At 38.8% G+C, this 22,747-nt stretch overlaps 1 protein-coding gene across 1 annotated transcript in view; it reads right to left on the bottom strand.

Moving 5' to 3' along the window:
* The window catches only part of VWF (von Willebrand factor), a gene marked incomplete at both ends in the record, with an annotated part of 112,785 nt that overhangs the window by 38,617 nt on the left and 51,421 nt on the right, over positions 1-22,747 (bottom strand). The window contains 7 exons of the mRNA XM_010283982.1: positions 2,348-2,391; positions 4,714-4,878; positions 5,847-5,990; positions 14,970-15,113; positions 17,356-17,475; positions 18,214-19,553; positions 22,129-22,264. Of these exons, the coding sequence (XP_010282284.1) occupies positions 2,348-2,391; positions 4,714-4,878; positions 5,847-5,990; positions 14,970-15,113; positions 17,356-17,475; positions 18,214-19,553; positions 22,129-22,264 (2,093 nt within the window). The remainder of the gene's footprint in view (positions 1-2,347; positions 2,392-4,713; positions 4,879-5,846; positions 5,991-14,969; positions 15,114-17,355; positions 17,476-18,213; positions 19,554-22,128; positions 22,265-22,747) is intronic.

Raw genomic sequence — 22,747 nt, 5'->3', positions numbered from 1 at the left:
AGATAGGAAAGCAAAAGCAGAGGTTTCTAAATCATGGATAAGTCTGCTGAAACAGATGAGCCTGCCAGCACACCGGAGGAAGCCTCAGACTTCCTCTCTAAGGGAGCTCTGAACCTATGGACCCGGACTTGCACACTCTTCCTCTTACTGTGCATCTGCAGGAGAGAGCCACGTACCTCAGTGGGTTCATCAGCTGGCACCTTTTAATTATTTTAGTTACTGGATATTATAATTTAGCCACTAGCTATGACAAGAACTAAAAACTTACACAGATTCAAATAATGATTGAACAAATTCATGGAAGAGAAAACTATTGAGCACTATGAAACACAGAAAGATGCCACTCACAGCTCAGGGTATCCCTGAATCACAAATTGTTCAAGGCTGCTTACATTCTTCCTTAGCCTCTATTTTTGGCCACATAATACAGGGGGTTGGATGGATTTCTGGCCTGACCTAACACATTTGATCTGTCCTTGTGCTACTGACCTTAGCCATGAATCTTCCTTCAGCAGTCATTTCAAGGGTAGAGGTAATTCCAAAAAAAATTTAATGAGTCACATCACTCCTGATATTAGATAGGATTTAGGCTGAGTTTTTTGATCCTGAAAACTCTGATTTTCTTGCAGACTGTAAGAGATCAGTTCCCACCATCTCCAGGTGCATGACAGACATCCCGCTTGGGGAACTGAGCCTCCTGCAGTAACTCTGAGTAACGCCTGAAATATTGTGGATCTGATGTAAGAGCCTGTGTTTTCTGAATTAGGAAAGAGCCTTGATTCTTCATCCCTGCGGATTTGTGGACTACGCTGGAAGAGGGTAATGGGCCAATGATGGCACATTACTGACAGTGAGTCAGCAGAGGAATTCAGAGTGTGGGTGCTGAACACCAGAAGTAGAGCATTTCCACAGTGTCCTGTAGGCACCACGGGATGCTCAACAGCCTACTCCAAAAGGCAATGGCTACCATGTTGGCAGTGTCTTCTAAAACCCATTTTTTTTGGCTGACAGAAGAGGTAATACAAAATCCCCCTAAAGCCTAACATTCGAAACCGTGATTCATTTTCACAGGGACTGAAGCTTGGCCTCTTTTCTTCCAAAAGCTTTTCAGCCAGAATGAAAATTGTGCTTTAAGTTTATCACCAAAAAAATGAAACCTGACTTTATCTGAAATTCAAGTTTACACTTCGCAGCACTTAACCTGCATGTACCTGTGTCTGTTTCTAGGAGCCCAGAGGCCTGGAGACATGCAATTCAAATGAATAAACAACAAGAATCTGATTTCTTTTTTTCTTCAATTTAAGAAAGTTTTTCAAGTTTAGTTTTTATTTGTTGTTTATTTCTTAATTAGGTTGCCAACCTTAAAGCCACCAGGTTATACTTAGAGTCTGATCTAGCTAAAGCCTGTCTGTGTTCTGACCAGCTGACCGAGGCCAACCATGTAAGCCAGCTTTGATATATTTCCTCTGTCTAGACAATTCATAACAGTTCTTTATTAGCCACATCCTTCCTTACAGTCATGCCTTCACATGGGAAAAATCAAAGGAATATTTTTTGTACTGGAAATTCAAGATAAATCCTAGGGTAGAACTCATAACTGACCCCTACTAGAAAACGTGTAACAGGCTAATGCTAATATTTTTAAATGCATGAAGTATCACAGCCTCACTCTATCATATCACTCAAAAGCCTTGGCATTTCACCTGAGGTGAAGGAACTGAACCATTTATAACATCTACATCACTCTTTTCTTAGAGCAGATCACTTTTGAGAGATCAGACAGGCTTACTAACATTTCTGAGCATTTTCTCAGGATTAACAAAAGCTTTTCTGCAAATGAACACTAAGAACTTTGATTTCATTAATTAAGAGATGGTTTTCCCTAGAGAGATGACTATCATACAATAATTATCTTCTTATAAAATTTTCATATGGACAAGGTATTTGTATTTTTAGCAGAAGGAGAGTGTCTGAACAATGATGTTGTCTCCTTCTATACATGCACCTTTATTTTGGCCATGTGTAGCTTTCCCGGAAGTTCTTTCACCAGGAGATGGACTTACATTCTTCGTTGTCAGGGAAGACACACACTGTCACGAGTTTTGGCTCTGCACTGCCTTCAATAGTATTCAACACACTGCAAGATCAGGTGCCATTGCAGGAAGTCTCCTTTGTGTGCAAAGTTATCCCATCAATTCAAAAGCCAACACTTTCCTCCTCCAAAATAATTATTATTACTTAATATTGTCCATCATTTTTTGTTTCAGATTATCTACAAAGGTATTCATGGTCCTGCATGAATTTTGTAACTTCAAAGCCAGTTGGATGACGCAGGCAATACACTTACTTTCTTTTTGTTTCCATCCTCATCTATACATTCTCTGATGGGGTCTGAAAGGAAAACAGACATCTTTTAGCCATTTCACTTCCTTATCCAACCTTTTAAGTGGTGGTCACCAAAATACAGATTGCTTACTTAAAAATGTGACTTAGGCTGTAAGAAGGCGGGGGGGTGGGGGGTGTTAGAATCTGAGAATCCCTACCTGAAGACTGCAGACATTTGTCCAAAGTGTACAAGAGTAAGTCAAAGAATGCATAAACTTTGTTATTGCTAGCATTACCTGACTTCTGCAATGGTGTTGGTCCCAAAATACCCTGTGCGCAATAGGTAGGCTGTAATTCCACAGCAATCCTTTTACTGACATACAGTTCTGCCCAGGTGGTACTTAAAAGAAGATCATGGCTTTAGCTATGAGGCAGGGTCCAGCCTTATTTCTGAATCTTGTGATGAATTGAGAATATTTCTGGTAACTAGCAGGTAATGAGAACTTACACATCCATGCACGCACACATTTATTAAATGCAGAAAGATAATAACAGTGAGTAACCCCAAGATAAGATTTGTCAGCAACGTACAAATATGAAAATAGCTGCAATAAGAATACTCAAATTCAGTTTCATTACATTCAGACATTACTGTGATGGGCAGTTTTTTATATAATCAGTTAGATGGTCACAAAGCACCTGTTGAATTGCAGTTTCTATGTTTATGTGCTCTCATAACACACCTAAAGATATATGGAAAGTAATTTCATATTAAGTACTGAGGTATGACAATGTGATAAGCATGTGTCTAGGAAATTAAAACACTGACTAGCAAACTCTTTATATAATACTATACTATGCTAGCATATATACGCTATATACTCTGCCTTTTCCAAGTAATGTATTTTGAAAGCATTTAGGAAATCTTTTAAACCTTTTTAATAGTATTATTTTTGGTACACTTCCATACATAAAGTAAGACTCCCTCCGCACAACAAATCCAACTGTGTGAGTCTGGAGGGGAAAATTATACTTTACAGATTGTAAGAAACATCAATAAAACAAAACAAAACAAAACAAAACAAAAAAAAAAACACACACACACAAAAAAGAAGATAGTTTCCCACCCCATAGCAAAGGCTTTACCACCAGCAAAAGGGAGAGCTAAATTTTTCTAATATAAGATAGCTGTCATTCAAGTTTTTGAGCATATGCTTTTTTGCTGTTGGAAAACCTTTCATAAAAATGCAAAACCTCTAGTACCAATAGGTTATAGCACAGACTGCAGTAAGAAAATAATTACTGGTTTCAAATTCCTGCTCCCCATCCTATATCTTGGATCAATATAATTTAGGGAAAAAAAACCCACTATTTTACAGTGTGAAGAGAGGAAATGTATCTTTAAAAGCTTATTTTAAAAGAAAAGAAAGAAAATGGCAGCTGTTTAAATCTAGAAAATGGCAGCTGTTTGATGCTCTGGAGAGATTTTAAAATGCCAGAAGTGATCCCAGTGGAGACTGATCGGATATCTCTAAGCTGGACTGTGCACACTCTGCAACTTCCTCATTCTCAGTGGTACTTGGCTCTGCAAAAAAGTCCACTTATTTTAATGGAGATGTAACTAAGCCCTAGTAAAGCTGGTGAAAACCTGTGCAATGACTAACATAATGAGAGAGTGGTTTGTGGAGAGGACACGTAGATGCTATTGTAATAGAAATAACAATATGAGTAATAACTATCTATATAGACACAGACCAAGGAGGCAAAAGAAGTAAAATACTGGGCAGAGTTGAAACAAGTTTCCTTAGATGGGGAACATTGCTATCTACAAATAAATGAATGTTTGTTTAAAATATTTTGCTTTTTTTTTTCAGTATTTGTGTTCCTGGAAAAGTTAATTCTTTCTTACTCTTTTTTTTTTTCTTACACTTCAGCTGAATTCTGTGTAGACATACACATAACAATGCTTCAGTCTGTACAGAAAGATATATAATTTGAAATCTTTAGTCACAACTAATTTGTACCATTTCTGAAGCATGCCCCCATTCAATCATGACAGCTCGAGCCTTCCTGGTATCCTTCAGTTAATGATGAGCCCTGATTATTAATACGATGATAGCTTGAAAGTTCAAGCCTAAGCAGTTTTTAAAATTTTGCTGAAAGTTGGTTAATTAGAATAGCAGTTGGCTACATGCTGAAAGGGCTCAGATTTTGTTTTACCCCTAAGTGATGATGGTGGTCTGGGTTAGCATTTGTGATGATTGTTGGTGAAACACTAACAAACAAGCATTGGGCTGACTTCTCAAATCAAGAAAAATCATTCTGGTTTTGGCATTTCAGTTTTTGGGATTTGCTCCAGTTATGAGGCTACAACTATATTGGACTTACCCATGCACACTTTTTTGATAAATTCACTATTCAATGTGATCATAGTGGATAAGTCTTCAAAATTCTGAAGCTTCATGATTCTGTTAGCAGCTGATGGCCCAGTCAAACTCCTTAGTTGCTCTTCGTCGTACCTGTTCCCAACTCCAACTGGAAACAGGGATACCCCTAGGAAAAGAGAAGAAAGGGTTTTTAATAGGAAATGCACAGGAGAAGGAAGACTTTGCTGTGTACTTTCTTTCATTTGCTTTAAAAAAAAAAAAAGAACTGGGAAAAGTTTTTTTCCAACAGTTAATTTTCATGTTTTACTTGTGTCATTTCCTCCACATAGGCTAAAGGTAATTAAGGGAAGAAATGGTGACGTCTTAATCACAGTGTTAGCTAAGATGAGCTCTGTTAGTCCCAAACATAATAAGATCATGCATGGTCAACAAAACGCAGTGGCAGACTTAATGACAACATCTTCACTTCTTTTCAAATGTAAAAAATCTCAGTATGTTGTTTTCTTTCTTCAGTTACATGGCAATTGGATTATTTTCAAGCCATTTAAGTAGAAAATAATAGTTGGTGCTTAGTCCATGACTTATTCAATAGCTCCCAAATCAACCTACAAAGGAAGTCACTGTTCCTCAGCTGAACACCTGAGGAAGCTGAGGTACAGACACCACAGCCAGAAAACTTAAAAAAAATCATGATTTTGATAGTTTTTTGTTCAACACCACATTAATACCAAAAGCATATTCCTGTATAGGTCAGTGCAGAATCTGATCAAATCCTCTCTCTATTGGTTATTACTATTGCAATGGTATTGAATTTGTAACATTAGACCACATTTCTGTCATGCCTGTCTATTCACAGGAACTGGGAAAATTAAATGCCACTAATTTGCGAAGCCTATGGAAGCTAGTTCAGCTTAAATTGCAGATTCATCCTGAATTTACCAGTAATTCAAAGTCACCTTCATCAGCCAGATTTTGTTCAGGTCTGTTTCTTACCAGAACATTACGCACAGTAAGTCTGTATCAGTGAACTTAACATGAACATATCAGTGTCTTAGTTTTTCATCCTTTGTTCTAGTGCATTACTTAAAAATCAACAACTCTGCTTAAAAATAGTGATAGCAAAACGAGATTTACTGTTCATTCTTGCAGAAAGTGCAGCAGCCTCCACAGTGTCTTCTGATCTCCCCGACACGATGACTATCGCAACCTTTGATGCGCTGGGCCTCCCTCCATGGGATTCCGACATTGCATTCTGAACTACAAAATCAATGGCTTTTCCTAAGAAGAAATTGAGATAAATGAACTAAACTAGGTCTTACTTTATATTAATAACTTATACAGTACTGGAAAATACTTCTTCTTAAATTACTTTTAATATCTGCTTTATTGCTGCCACATTAAAGATCTCAGCTATTGAGAACCTACCAGTACTATTAATACCTTCCAGCACAGAAGGACAATCCTTAGCTCCCCAGTTACCTGAAGCAATGTGAATTTTACTACCTTTCCTTAGCCACGAGGATAAAGTTATGCTCCTCACTTTAGTAGTTACCTTTACTATAAGTATTACCACTGCGTTACACAAAGGGAAAGAAGATATTGTGGAAGAGGTACTTATTTCCCAATTGCGGAACAACAGTGACATCCAGTGGCTCTCTGATCTACAACGTCACACCACTGAATTGCATACACAAGTTGCTCAGTTCCCAGAGAAGAGCTAGTCCTTCCCTAATTTGGTCAACTTTTTCTACAGGTGTGAAAAGTGTATCTTGCCTCCCTACTACCAGCAACCTTTCTGAAATCTAGACTCAGGCTAACCCATAATATAACTGGGTGATCCATATAAAAAAAAAAAAAGAAAAAACAAAGCAGCAAACAAAACCCACCAAACCCCACAAAACACATGGAAAAAAAACCCAGGAAATTCTACCTTAGCTCAAATCATGAACTGGATTAAATGGGTAGCTGTTGCCCTTTCATTTAACATCTGTGAACACTCACACAAATTTTTGTTCAAAATCATAAACTCAGCAAGAGAGCACTTCGCTATTACTTACATTTACATATGTATTTGCACAAATATTTATACTCAGAATGATGATATGGAGCTTTCTTAAAAGTTCCTTTGGGCTTGGAAGTTATCAGGTGAGAAAGTAGAAATGATACCGTGTGACTGATGTGACATTCAGGGCAAATAGCGAATAGTGAATAATATGTACCTGAAAAACTAGTTTCTCTGAATAATCTGTAAGAACTATGGAGCAGAAATATGTTTGCTTGAGGAATTCACTGAACAATTTTAAATAATAAACACACTTGTAAAACACTGGAAGTCAGATCGTAGATAATTCACTAGCACACCGCCAAAATACCTTAGCACACCTGAACATTTTGCAATACATGTCTTCATTCATCATGCCACTCACCCCTTTTCATTGGCAGAAGCAAAGATCCTTTTCCCAAGCTGCTGCAAGCATGGACAACCTCTAGGAAGCTCACTTAGCACATTGACTGTTGGCAATGTGGCTATAGCAATTGGACATTTTACAAGGCTTTAATTAGGCTTTCAGGAAGAATTTATCATTTGGAAGAATCTAGCCTAGAATAGGTATCTGGAAAAAGCCTGTGTTTCCTCTGCCATAGTACTCGTTTGGAGGTGACGTTCCCTTCTCAAATACTGTTGCTTTCCTCATCCTTTCCTGTTGCCTTACACACCTTACAGTCCATGACTGACAGACTCGTATCCCCCTCCCACCTTATCTAGACACGTCCTCTTCCCTGTTAGCCCATTATCACTATTTTCACCCCAGAGCCTTAGCCCCATCTTCATGTGCCACCCCTCCACACAGATGCCCACAACTAAAGAGAAGAGCTGAGTCTCACCAGGAACTGCTGCCAGGCCCTGTCAGACCTACCACAGGCATAGGATCCACATCAGCTTCTCCTACAAGCTTCCACCTATCATGCACCATTACCTCCACTACCAGTCTCCTATCTAGAGAGGGTCACATATTTTTTTCCAAGCAATAGTTTTCAAATAGAAACATGCATGTTTTTTTTAATCAGAATGCTTTTTGGAAATGTCAGTTATAATCAGAAGAGAAAAAAAAAAAGGAAAATAAAGAAAAATAAACAGAAAGCTTTCGACAGTATTTAAGAACAAGATGGGATGTTTCTCTTGTTTCTTGCTGTGTAATGATTACCTTTTATTTAGTTCTTCCAACTGTGTAGATTCATTCTGTTCTTATAATTTCATTTTCTTTCCCACTTTAATTTTGAATTATATTTTATATACAAAATGAAAATACTTTAGAGTTTCTGTTTAGTGAAAACCTCAAAATTTTGAATGTTTTTGTACTTCCACAAAACATATTTTAAATCATTATTAGTTGGTGATGGCAATTCCCTTTCACAAACTACTATTCCTGACCAGAAAAAATTAATGAACCCCAGGTATTAACTCATGTCCTATACAGTTGTCTCCCAATCATTGCTACAAATGGGTTTGTTTCCTAGTAGTTACTCTATATATCTGTAGAGGTAGATGTTAGATGCAGAATGGCATGTTATCTATAAATAACTAAGTAAAAAAAAATACAGAAAATTAATATGACTATATTCCAATTCCTAGGATTGCTTCAGGATGGTCACTGTGCCAGAAAATTAACTCATTTCCCTTTTGTCCTATAAATAATTGCTAAAAAAGTATTTCAGGTTTTAACTTTCAAATATTTCAGGTTAAACTTTTGCACAGTAAGAATCGCAAATGATTTTTCATTCATTTGTGAAAAGTACTTGGAATTTCTGTGTTTGTCTTTCTTTAATGACCCTTTGACTTTTGTGTGGTTGGTGTGGTCACCAGCTGCTCCAGCTCCATTTTCCTTTCTCCCATTAATTCTGAAAATTGTCAGAAACTTCCACTCACATCTGTAAACTGGAAAATCCATTATTTTTATAATTTCTAATAAAGAAATCAAGTTCCATTGTAATAGAACCAGGGACTATTTCAAAGTCCCCAAAAAACAATTACTCACTTTAACGCATGGAAAATTTGTTTTAGTGTACTAAAAACTCTTTGGATTTCTCTCCTTACTTTGATGCCAGCTCTAGAGAAAAGAGCCAGGTGTCTGAAGACATGATCAAATGAACATGTTTGTCCTGCTAGAGAGATTCAGAAAGTCAACCATCCCAAGCTGGAAGCTGTCACTTCTCAGCTGTCCGTCTCTACATCTCATCAGGGAGGGTAATACCAATCTTGTCAGGGGCCATAATAAAAAATATTGACTGCTGATGAAACAACCAACTCAAATGTTTTCTTACTACTAGACAGCAAGCTGCCATTTTCATACCCGTAAAGGAAATTTAAAATGTTCACACTGAAATAAGTATCACCAAGCACAAGGCTATATTAAGACTGGAAGAAGAGTGCACAGCATCTTGGACATAACTAAACTAGACCAGGTCGGAGCCACACAGGCTTCAGCTTTTATGAGACCGCCTTAGGTCTTGCACTCCCCCCTCAGTGGCTGACATCTGGGCCACTGCTGCTGCTGGCACCACTACAGCTTGCTCTGACACATCTACACGCAGTGCAAATGCATCTCTGGCTGCGCTGGTGCCGTAGCGAGCTGCTGGCAGAAGGAAGGGTCGGCTCCTCCAGGGGCACCAGCTGGGCATGCCCTGCCAGTCCCCTGCGCTCAGCACTGCTGCCCACCTGGCTTTGCAGCTAGCTGCCTCGGGCAACTCACCGTGTCTGAAAAACAACCGTTCCAAAAAAAGTGTATCGTTTTCAGCCATTTTGGTCCTTCCCTCAGCTTGCTGATGGCCCCTTCCCACAGAAGTGCAAGTGTGCAAGCACTGAGGTGTCAGAGGGCCGGGCCTTTCTGCTATAGCTAGCTCTTAAATCTGTTTAGCTCTATGGGACCGGACTATCAGCTATTTATTTCAGTGATGGACCCTACAGAAAACTGAAATGCCCTAAATACCCTAAATCCTGCTCCATGAAACAACAAAACAATTTTTTTTTGTCTTTAAAGAAAATCTGGCACTGGTCAAAACAACATTTGATAGCATTGACAAAGGGGTATCATATAAGCCCCAGCAAAGTGAATGGGAGGTTTGCTATGGGCTTTAATGGTTACACATTTTTAAGGATTTTCTCTGTGTGTGCATGTGACCCGAAGCGCAGACTAGCAGCCAACATGCTCCCACATACTGAACACAGAGGTAAATTACGTTAGTCTCATGTATTATTGTTACAAATGGTATCTGTTTCTCACATACACAATGTGCTATCAAAAAAAAAAAAAAAAGCAAGAAATGATCTTTGGAAGCAGAATGACTTCTATACTCACATGTATTTTAGGCATTAGACATACAACCCATGAGAAATGAAGATGGAAGTCTCAAAGCCAAAAGCCTTCATCACATACAGCAGAATAACAGAGCTGAGAGCAGCATGACACACAATAAAAAATCTGTTCCCAAAGGCAATGGACGTGATGGGGAATGCGTGCCTGGTCGTCCGTCCCTGACCTCCTGCCCCCTCTTTTCCTACTGCCTCCTAGCACATTACACTTATGCTGGTCCAGGCAGGCATAACAGCCACAATTAATTTCACACATGCACACTCACATCCCCTTCCCAAAATTGACCATCTAAACATTTATCTGGATAACTGAACAAAAAGGCCTAGCTTGCAGGAACTCTGAGCCCCCAGCAGCCTTTCAGCTCAGTCAGTAGGGCATGATTGTTAGTCACTGGGCATGTCCAGGGAAAAAATACAAATAAATAACAAGAAAAAAAAAAAAAAAAAAAACCAAAAAAACCCCACAAAAACATTGATCTATATGGGCTACTTTAGAAAAGGCATGTTGGTCATTCCAAAGGCTGCCACCACAGCACATCACGTTCTCCCCATTTTTCAGTGCTGATACACTCCTGCCTACACTATAGAGTATAAAACAAAAGGCATGTCTGGAACAATCATTAAAGTAAAAACAACAGAAGATATCTTACAAAGTTGGGGGAAAAAAATGGTGAAGGGATGGCATCACTGCACAGTCTTCTCCTCTCAGCTAAAACGATGAACATTTGATGCTGAACTTCTGACAGTCGGAAAAGGCTTTGTAAGAATCTTTTTCTGGTTGCCTTGAACAAGACTATTCAATAAGGGGTAATTAGCTGCAATTTTTTTTTTTAAATCACCTGATGCACATTCAAGCCAGACTCATACTCTGAAGTAATAATTCAGAATGGTTCATGTAGAGGTTCCTGCATGGACTGAAAGCTGATTAAATGGACATAAACAAGCTTTAAGGACAAAAGACAATCTGTTGAGTAGGGTTGGAGGTGTTTACTGGGAATCTACAGGGAATTACACTAGATTCTGCCTTATTGAATAATTTCATTACTGATTTGGATAAAGGAGAAAAATGTGTAAAAAGGCATGCTAATCTGAATCACAGATATTAGATTGGGAGCAATTACAAACAACATGGAATGAACTGAAAGAGCACAAGGTGCCCTAGAAATGTTTGAAATACATCCAAGAAATAAAAAATAAGATTCATCCCAGAATAAGCCAATCTGGAGGAAAATAAAGCAATGCACAGACATTTAATTCGTTTGGTGGCTGCCTCAGGGAAATCAGGAACTGCTTAAAAGCAACCTTTGCAATTATTTTCTTTAATTTTGTCTGAAATGAGGAATAAAATGTAAAGCCCCCGTGAGGTTCTGTGGAGTTGTGACAGACAGGGGATTCCAGTTAGGTGGAGGCTCCTGCCGGGAACTTGTGAAACAGTGCCTTAAGTGGCCTCAGTGGTTTTGCTAACACTTCTGCAACATTTTGACCAAAAAAGCAAAAGGTCTTAATCACTCACAAGTACTGAAAGCTGCCTGGGAAAGAAGCAAAAAAGAAATGGTTCCTCAGCACTTGAAGAGGTATAGAAAAAGCCAACACTATCTGGACTGTGGATAGTTCAGATTGCATGTATTTAACCAAGGATTTACCTCATCAGGAACAACCCTCCATGATGATAAACCTGAAGCTGGTCTTTATATCTTAATTTAGGGTCTTGACTTGACATTGAATTGTTTTTTTTTTTTTAACTGAAAATAACAGATTATTTTAATTTTGAAACAAATTAGCTATTGCAAACTAAGCCCAGAGATAGATGCTTTAAATAGTCAATTCTTAGCACACTGATATTCTGGCATTAACATGTGCCAATTAACAGAACGGCTGAACTCTTCATGAACAGCGCAGACCTGTCAGTCCAACAGCCCACCATCACTGAAAGGTGAAAATAGGCCCCAAACCCTCTCCTCTGCTTTCCCGGCTCTGCAGCTCACAAATCCTGCATTTTTCTTACTACCAAAGCATTCTGATGATCCCAGGCTCCACATCCAACTCACAAACCTTCTAAGAAATGAACTAAAAAAACACAAGCAAGCAAACAAAAAAAACCTGCCAGGACAGTGAATTAAAATAGCTCAGGGAAGAGACTAGAAGGCACCCAAAGCTGGGTTCAGAAAGGAGCTGACAGCACCAATTCAGAAACAGTAGTGGGGGAGCAAGTGAGAAGACCTTTGCCCTTCAGTGGATGGGAGTCCTTAGATCAGGGCAGCTGCTGGCAAAACCACGGCCTTGGCTGGGTGATGGGGGACAAGATTTTGAAAATTCTGCATGGACCACACCACTCAGGGCAGAGATCTGAATAAAGAAAAGCGCTATGGTGGGCCTTTGCTTCCTAACACACTGAGGGGCTTTAGAAAGGAAACATTTATACCTTCTTAATCATGACAGGCAAAGCTGAATGCTGCTATTCAAATATGTTAAGAACTATAGAAAGCTTCAGTAAAAATATTTAAGATTTTTTTCCTAAAGTGGGAGGTGGAGGTAACATACATTTCGTTCCCTAAAAATGCTTCTAATACAGTTGAGCCACATAGACCATACTTCCTCCAAATTTTGAGTGTAAGGCAGGCAGTGGGCATGGAAAACATCAGCCTAAATCAGCTACTTTTAGTAAAGGTATAAACAAGCAAAATCATGTTTTTATAAAGCGATAAGCGGTAAGTATTTACTGTAGGGATTGTTCAATGTGCTCCCTATGACTCTTCTAAACACCCATGAATACTGACCAGAGACATGTTTATGTGATTCTCAGTTCTCTTGCACAGATCACTCTTTTGTCTGAATGAAGTCAGTTCTTGCTTGCAGTTAGTTTTCTTTTTCTTTCAGTTATTTCTTATGTGAAGTTGTACACAATTTCATGATATGTGAATATCTCCAGAGCTTCTTCTCAATAGATTTCTTAAGCCAAAATTTGCCTAATGTTATCTTACTGCATAAACATAGGAAAGATTTCTGGTATAGGCTGATCTTTTTTGTTCTGCCTATGCCCTCAAATACTCTGTAGTTTTTTATTATTTCTTACTGATAAAATGTATCTCTCTCCTGGAGTTTCCTTATGGTTAAGCAAAACAGAAAATGGAATGCTTTCTGCAGTAAAACTTTTGCAGCGATGGCAACAGAGCCTACACTTGCTCTCTGCACATACAGTGTTTTGACCGAAACAGGATGATTTGTATCACCAAAGATTGAATAAGGATTGCACAGGATCATGTTTCTACCATAAAGAAGCCAGCACAAATGAGACAGTGCTGGTCTGATGGTAACAGTATTTTTGATAGGTAAATCCTGATCAAGGCCTCTACAGGCTAGAAAAGATTTCCAAAGCTACCTAGGGAACTGCAACATCCAGACTGAGCCATCTACACTTTTTAAGCAACCTCTGCACTTCCAGAGGCCCAAGCACAGACAGAATGACATGAATGACCATGCTTCCATGTTTCCCATGGATGCTGAGTCTCCTACACAGTCAGCTGAATTCACACACATTACAAGGTGCAGGACAGGACCACATTGACTTATTTTCATTACTTCATTTGGGAGGAACTACTTCTACTCTATTCCATTTTCGTTCATTATAGCACATCCCTCATCGTGGTCTCTGAGCATTTTCCAATGAGACATAAACAAATCACTAACGAGTATGTCATGTGGCTGCCTCTCCCATTTCATTTCCCAAAGGCCATGTTTTCACTGTTTATCCTGTAGTTCAGTGTGGCTTACTATACACATTACATGGAAGGCTTCATGAAACTTATCTATTTGTATGTAACAATTTATCCCACAACGAGCCTATAGAAGTCTCATCAGCCATCTGGTATTTTTATTTCTCCAGGCTGAGAAAGCAATCATGGCTAATCCTCCTGCGAACTATGGAAGTCAGGTTTTATTTCTCACTTTTCTCTACCAATAACTCTTTACAGTCTAAAGTAGGCCAAAGAACCTAAAAATCTGTGTAGTCCTCAACTCTTATAGGACCCTAAAGCTAGGTGGCTGCCAGAGCAAATGTGGTTCCAGTCCAGAAGAACAAAATTCTCAGGGTATCTGGTGAAAGATCAGATACGCTGTAGGAGAATCATTTTTTGCTGAATCCTACAACTGATACATGTGTGTGTACTGAATTTCCACAGACCCAATGGGAAATCTGTGTTACGTTTTAGCACATGAATACTGAAGTGGACATGTTTTTCAGGATGCAGTTGTCTGGAACAGAAGATGATGTTTCACAAAGTAACTCTTCAGCTAAGGTGTCACCTTAAGTGATCCTTTGCCCCCTGGCACCATCCCCAGCCTTGTGCCAGCCCAAGTCCTTGTGGGACCAGCATGACAACTTGGATGTGGGAACTGAACCACCCAGAATATAACTACTGTTTTGCTAAGTTAGTTTTCAACCAGATTTTTCAACATCTGGCAAGGGCAGCTATTGAAGTCACTATTAGCAGTTCTGCCGATAAATGTCTAATCAACTAATTGATGCTGAAAGGTTAATGATCAAAGTCTTTACTACTTAATTATGTTTTGCATGTTTGAAAGCAATGAATGCGAATCTCAAGAATTACTTTATGGCTAGAAAGAGACCAGTCTTTTTCTTTCCAAAATACATTAAGATAACCCCTAATTTGAGTAACCTATGGATACATTTTAAGAGAGAAAATTGAACCTGTACCAAGAAATGTACATACAGTAAAGATATGAGTGAAATAAAAAAACTCAGAGTCCTACTGCAGAACACTACCACAATAGCACTGACATAAACTGATGATTGGGGCCCAGGCTTCATTTAGTATTTCTGGGGTTTTTTTCCCTCTTCATTGAAATTCAACATCCACATAATCACTCACCTAGTCTGGTAGGACCTTGCTCTCTTTGTTGAATTGAGTGCACCATCTCTACAAGCTTTTCAGTCTCTTGAGGCATGTTCCACGAAATTTCTAGATTATTTTCCCTGGCATACTGGAGAACTGACACATGAATTGAAGTATTGCCTGAAGCAGAAAGCAGAAAATAAACATTTTAAGCAATGCATATGAATGTCTTACAATAATTCTAAAGGATACTTTATGGTTGTGTTTTACATTAAGCACAACTAGACAGTGATTTTCCATCAGAGTGCAAAAGCTGCATTTTCAATCAAAAGATCAAAACTGAACTATTCACAGGTGAAAAAATACACAAGTATTGCCAGTAACAGTTGCTTTTCTGTCAGGAATCAGCATGCAGTATTTTACCTCATCTCAGTTTGACCATGATTGGAGAATTTCACTTTATTGATGTCTAAATATTATTTCTTTTCCATTTTAAAATTGTCTAAACATTCCTTTTATTATATGCACATCGTTTTGCAAGAGTGGTAGTTTGATGCCCCATTTGTCCAATGGGCCAAGCTCCGCAGATGACTACATTTCATGCAAATTTCCCTCTGTCATACATCACTTGAGTGACATGCACCAGGCTGCAGCATGGGACATAGTGCACCCAGGGAGCATGACCTGCCAAGGGAAATAAAGAGAAAATCCAAGTTCTGCTATTCTCTGACATCCTGGTTCTGCTTGTACATTATTTAAGAAGTATGAATAAAACTATGAACAGAGGGTTGATATAGATATTTAATAAATATCAGACTTGCAGAATTGAACTGGGCAATACATTGTATATAAAGATCAGCTGTACTCTTCATGGTCTTAGAAGGACTGCTGCTGTATACTGAAGATATTTAAGTATATAGCATATCATTCTTTATCAATGTTTCATAAAACATTTATGAATAAAGTTGTTAATAATTGCGATTTCATGTACCCAAATGTTGCAGCCCTATATTGGTCTGAATATCATCTCCTCACTACACTCTACAATTTTTCCATGGTCGTCTTAAAGATTTTAAAATCAAGGCCGTAGTGAGGCGTCATTTCATAGATACATTATTATTGTCCTGTTGTTAATGACAGGCTTCAAAGTTAAGGAAAAGAGCTAGGCTAAAATAAATTGTCTGTTGGTCTATTGTTTAGTTTGTGTTTATTTCACTTGACTTGCTTCTCTACATCATGCATGTACCCAATTTTCAGAAAGAGAGTGTCTTTCACGTACAATCTCTAAAAAACCTAAGTTATTCTAGACATACAGAAATGCTATACTTTTCTTCTATGAGCTCCGTAATTAGTACAAGTGCTGGCAATCACCTCTTTTGGAAGCACAGGTATAATACCAACATGTCAACACCCCGTGGAAAACACCAGCAGCAGCAGCAGTTGCTCACAGAAATGGTTTAATGCTGAATTGAAACAGTACAATTCTGATAAAAAAATTGAGGTTTGTTAAAACAAATGCTACTGGCAAAACACAGGATCCTGTGCAGCCCCTGCCATGAGGATGAACTTGGTGCAAGGGCACACGATGTCCTAACTTGATGCCAAATAGTCCCTTCATGTATGTGCAGGATGCCTAGCATTCTGCCAGGGTGGCTGCACTGGTAATATCTGTGCTGAATGACCTAACTAGAGATGTACCTCCCATGAGTACATATTCTGCAAGCTCAGTGAGTCTAGCACTCCCAAAAAGTGTCTGTCATCCAACATGGGTCAGGAAATAAACCTTAAAAAGTTCCAGCACCCTAAGTTAGCCAAAAAATGCTGGTCAGAACCAGAAATGCCCATCCCAAAGAACAAAACCTTGCAGTCAGACGAAACCTGAACCAAAAACCCTCTGAATTATCCATTGTTACTTGAACCAGAACTGAACTTGTAGTATTATTTTCAAGTCTGTTGAACCTAATCCAAATTTGAACCAAAACCAAACACGTATTTTTGCTTTTCTGACACAGAATAACAGTTCAGCTAAACCTCCATCCTGTGACAGGGACCTCTTAGCCTGTTTAGCACACACACTTCTTATGTCCAGTACAGTATAAAGGGAAGCGCTCATCAGAGCTGATGTCCAAGCTATTTCTCATCACACAATTCCCTGAATTGGATGTCAAATCTTTACTCACCTGAACCAGAATAGCTTGGTTTTGCAGGAAACTAAACTCCATCTGAACCAAAAACTTTACTAGCCTGATTTCCCCAATATAAATGTAATTTTTTTTGAGGTATTGGAATACCTCAAATGACCTGGAATAAGTCACTTAAAACTAAAAATTAAACAAACCTATACTTATCAGCTCTTTTGTCCTATATAAGCAAAGGAATAAAAAATGTCTTTATATGTTTGAGTTAAAAGGCAGATACATACTGATGTCAGCACTTTCAATAAATGCCCGTACAAAGTTTTTCATTTCCTCAAACTCTGATGCTCCAATATTGGAACTTCCATCCAGAAGAAACATGACATCCATTGGTTTGTTGCACAACTCTGAGGAGGGGGGGGAAAAAAGGTTATTTATACATGATAACCAGAAGTAGCATTTGCTAATCTATTGGTAAAAGCAGAAAGGACAGATAGATACACCTGCATTTGGGGAAAACAAAGCAGGATAATGACCAGCTGAAACAATAAGTGATGCCCCTTTAATGAAAACCTTGAGATTTGTATTCAGTGGGATACATTGGTATTTCAATTCCTGCTTTTCTACTAATGTTATTTTACTCTCAGCGGACTGAAACAAAAACAACAGCAAACAAAAGAAAACCAAACCAAAACAACAACAACAACAATCAAACTAAACCAAACCAAACCAAACCAAAAAAACACAATTATGCCCCACCCCCCCAACAAACGAACACACAAAAACAATTAAGTATCTTCAGGAAAGAGGAAGTATAATTTTAACTTGCTTGAGGCAGGCAGATGAGAATAACTTTTTTCTTCTGTCACTCCCTGACCTATCTGAAAGCTACTGTACTTTACTGACAAATGGAGCCAAGGACTTCTGAGCCTGCAGAAGGCTGGCAGCAGGTCTGTGCTCGGTACTGCTGAATTGGAGCAGCATCCTCAGCCTCCAGTGAAGATATGTGGTCCTTCTTTGGCATTTGGACAACAAGATACCGAATGAGATATGGGAACCGTTCAAATTTCAGTGATGTGAGGGGGAAGTGGAGGAGAGAGGACAGAGGAAAGAGGAAATTACACAGAAAATATGTCCAACTTTACCTGGAATTTCTGTCCAAAGTTTATGAGAGCAGCACGACTGCAGCACTAATTCAGGTGCTTCTTCAATAAGTGTGCTATAACTATGCAAGATAATTGGGTTATTAGGCTGACTGATCTTTCTGAGCTCTTGGATATTTGCATTGGGGGTTATGCCTATGGGAATAACATTTATGCTCCTGGGCGGTCGTGTGATAACATCAGTGGAAGGACTGGATGACACCATATATACCAAGTGAGGAACATCTTGCCTGCCCCCATTCACTGGTGTAAATGTGTGTTTGGAAATATAATCGATGGCATTCCCAGTGTTGGTAGCCTTCCCTCCTTGGTAGGGTATGCTCCTCACCTTCTCAATAATACTTTCCTTTGACTGTATTTCCCTAAAGGAATACTCCAGAGTGACAGTCTCTGAATATTGCATGACTGTAACATGAATATCTTCCTGTCCCACATTCATTTCTGTGATCACCCTCTCAAGGAACTTCTTGACGATATTGAAATTTTCCTCCCCTACATTGTCAGATCCTTCCACAATAAAAGCAATGTCCAGCCTTTTGCGAGTGGGCTTTTCTGAAAAGGGTGGTGGTGCTGTGAGTCCCCAGGGAGGAAATAAGACACTGGATATTGTTGGAGTGGACGTAGCTTGTAATAGAGAACTTTCTTCTGGTCCAAGATCACACAGACGATCAATGAGGAGATCCCTATTATCCATTAGCTCTAACACGTTGTTCATTAGGAAGGCTCTATTATCTGGTGACTGCTTTTCAATGAACCTGATTTGCTCCACATTAACATATGGTCCAATCCCCACAGGTATTACTGAGATTTTTTTATTCTTCAAAGCTGTGAGGATGCTGCGGAGTTTTCCTGGAGACTTGCTTGCTATAAATAACACTGCAATTCTGGCAGCATTGGTCCTTTCTGCTTTTCCAAACACGTGAAACACAGTGTATTTAAGGACTTCAGAGGCAGATGCTACTTCATCACCTGTGTATTTTATGCTTTGGACAATTTTTCTCATCTGAGACTGCGTTTTGATATCTTTAAGGCCAAGATAGATTGTGGGGCCAGCCCTATACACCAGAATTGACACTCGGATTTTCTTTTGGGAGATGTGGAGTTTCCTCATCATGCCAGTTATGAAAGTCTTCAGCTGTTCAAAGTCCTCCTCTGACAGTTTATTGGAGCCATCCATTAGGAAGGCCAAATCCATCATCTTGCTGCATGAGTATTCACTGGGTGGTAATTCAATGTCCTCCTCTGGAGCAGGCGTTGTCGGTGTTAGGGCATCCTCCACTGGTTCACAGCCTACACAGGTTAAGTTCTTCCCTTCACATAGACTACAAAAAGCACCAAATTTAACTGTAAGAAATCAATGCTTATAACAACACGAGCCACATATAGTAGAAGAATGCCCACACAGAAACAGTTAGGTATCTCAAAAACAACAAAAACAAAACATCATGTGAATGATATTTTCACTGCCCCATTTCTCCACAATTCCCCACATGATATTATACAGCTAAATCCTATATGCTCATGCATGTTTGTTTAGATCCAGGAAACATATGACAAACTATGATATGTTTGTCAGAGGAAACTCTCCTTATAACAGCCTTTGGCAGAATGTGCGAAATCTGTGTCTGGAAACTGTCTAGAAAGCCACTGAACTTCAGCAATATGGCTACCTACAAGCCACTGGTGGACTGAACTGGCAGATCTGGTTTGCTTCACAAGGTAGCAAAACATATGAAAAAACCCCAAAGTAAATCCTCAAGTAGGAAAGACGCTTTTAGCTCTGATATGACTTAGCAGATTCTGTGAGAAGGCTAGGTTTACGTAGATTTTAACCTTAGTGAAAATAACAAACAGCCTCTTTTCTACCTCTGAAGTGCACTACGTTCCTTTTCTTTTACCAGACTTCATTTCGTTTTGAATACAGTTTTGGCACATGTTCATCCTCCATTTTTTAAAGGTCTCTCTTATCTTCCTCTTATTTACCATATTCTCTTTTTCAGTCCCTTTTCTCATATTAAATTATTTCACCTATAGCTGTTATATTTTTTTAGCCCTATGTCTTCCTTGACCATTTCTACTCACATCCCTTTGTACATTTTTCTCTTCCCCTTTCCATCTCAGCTCCCATTCTTATTTTTCCCCATCTCTGCCTTTTCCACTATTCATCCTTCTGTACCACCATGAGATTTTTCACCTCTGTCACCCTCCATCTTTTAGGAACTTCTCTATAATTCATCTCTTTCTATCTTCAGCAAGGCTTTAACATTTCCACCCTTCTAATTCCTGGTTGCATAACTTGGTTGTGACTTTACACAACATGACTGTACTCATACACAGGGTGGTACAGACTCAGTCAATATATTTTCTTCATCTTACTGGACAGTCCAAGACACAGAAGAGTAAAAATATATGAAAGAGGAAGGACCAAAAAATGTTTGTGTTCACTACCAGAGAAAATCCAGGACCTCACTTTACATGTGGCATCTTAGTTTAAGTTCTCTTAGTTTAAGCACTATGTTCTTTTCAAGCTACTTTTAGTGTCTTCCTAATTGAAGAATGCACAGCTACTTTTGGCATTAATGTATAGCAACAGAAGATTTATTATTTTAATCCAAATATGAATGAGCCTCTTCTAGTTTCCAGTTTCCTTTGGATATTTGCTATAAAATTAATTTTTGTGCAATATTTTCTATTGTTTGTACAGATGGTGTAGGCATCTAAATTAGGTGACAGCTATGCAAAAGGATGTTTCCCTAGTGAGGTAAGTTTTCCTAATGTTCCGAAATCTTTTGTGAGCAGCAGCCAGAGCATCAACATGTAAGATAAATTATTATTAAGGATTACAAAAATTAGGGAACAGAGACTCATAGAGACTCATTTATGAAGACTCTTTTTTGACCTTTTCATGGAATTCAAGTCTTTTCGTGTATACTGTTAAAAATGTATATTTAATTGATTAGCCTAACAGTCTCATGCCCTGGGTTTATAGAACAGACATACACTAGCCCTGGCAAAAGGCCAGAAATTCAAAGTTCATACCCATTCAGAGCTTCTGTGAGGTTCAGAACATTTAGAGCTAAGGTGTTAGTCTGGGCTAATAGCTGCTGCACTTTTACAACTCGGTTTCTACTAAATGTGGTCAAATTACAAGATGGAAAACTCTTGTATTCATAGCATTATAAGTGACTAGTGAAAGTATCCATCAAGGGTCTAGGCATCCAGACAATGCCAAACTTTCAGATACTGTAGGCCATGCCATAATATGCCACTGGGCAGTATACAGAATGAAAATCAGTCTCTGCCACATTGCAGCTGAAGGTTCTCATCCTGCATGATGCACAGCATTGTGCACCCTGCCATTAATTTCATCATATTTGGAAATGCAGGCATGCAGGATCAGGCCATGGGATATCATCTTAAAATCTTGGGGAAATTGGTTTTCCAATAATAGTACACAATTCCAACTGTTAATAATCTCAGAGAGTTCTAGACTGAGTGCACATTCAGATCTTGCACTATACATAGGATTGTTTTAGTACTGGCAGAAGGAAAGAGTCTGATGGCTTTATTGATATTGAATCACACCTTACACGAAAAGAAGTGGAACATCCGAAGCCAGGAGGGCCACCTACACATGGGAAAAGGGCTTTTCTGAAAGGAATTTATGAATTTCACTTGCTTAAATTCAACTGACATCCTATAATCCCTACTGTCACTGAAAAACTTCAGCTTCAGATTGTATGTCAAGGGATATTGACATAAAAGATGGTTTCTGAGTTTCATCTTCAGTGTTATACTTAAAATTACATCAAAAACTTATTCATGCAGATGTTCTTCATATCTCTCCATTCAACGTAGCCAACAGGCATGCTATTTTACTGCATAAACCCATCATACCAAGATTGACAGCGCTGTGGATCATCTCTGTTCAATACTATTCTCCTTCCATGTGGGATCTTGACATCTCCAGCTGCACACACAGGACAGTCTTCTGGACTGACACAATCCAGGGACAGTTCATCAAGTATTTTCCCTGTTACAAAATAGCACAGTAGTATAAAGATGCCAATTTTCATGAATTGTAAAACTAATCATTGCATTTACCCTCCTACAAAAACATAACAAGGCTTCTGAGTTGGGCTCAAACATTCTGAATACTGTGCTTTTGTAACAGCCACTGCCAGCTAGACACAGAGAAGTATTTCCTTCCTTCATAACCATTTTTATTTAGATATTGGAAGTACTTAACCCAGTACATAACCTGCAACAGCCAGTACCATACAGAAGGTGAATATATCTTTAGAACAAAGCACTGAAGATGACAGGAGAAATGGCATTTTCCTTTTTACACGTATGTTGTTTATTTCTCCCAGTATTCCCTCTCTCACTCTGGTCAGAGATACCAGGGCCCACAATAGTTATTTTGGGTCTTAAAATACCTTCTTTCTTTGCCTTCATGTCTTCTCACTCTACCTTTAGGAGCTATCTATTCATCTGAGTTTTCACTCTCCTTTTG

This window comes from Phaethon lepturus, unplaced genomic scaffold, assembly GCF_000687285.1.
Source record: "Phaethon lepturus isolate BGI_N335 unplaced genomic scaffold, ASM68728v1 scaffold5453, whole genome shotgun sequence".
NCBI lineage: Eukaryota > Metazoa > Chordata > Aves > Phaethontiformes > Phaethontidae > Phaethon > Phaethon lepturus.
The sequence above is the reverse complement of the archived record's forward strand: the minus strand, read 5'-3'. Positions and strand labels throughout refer to the sequence as shown.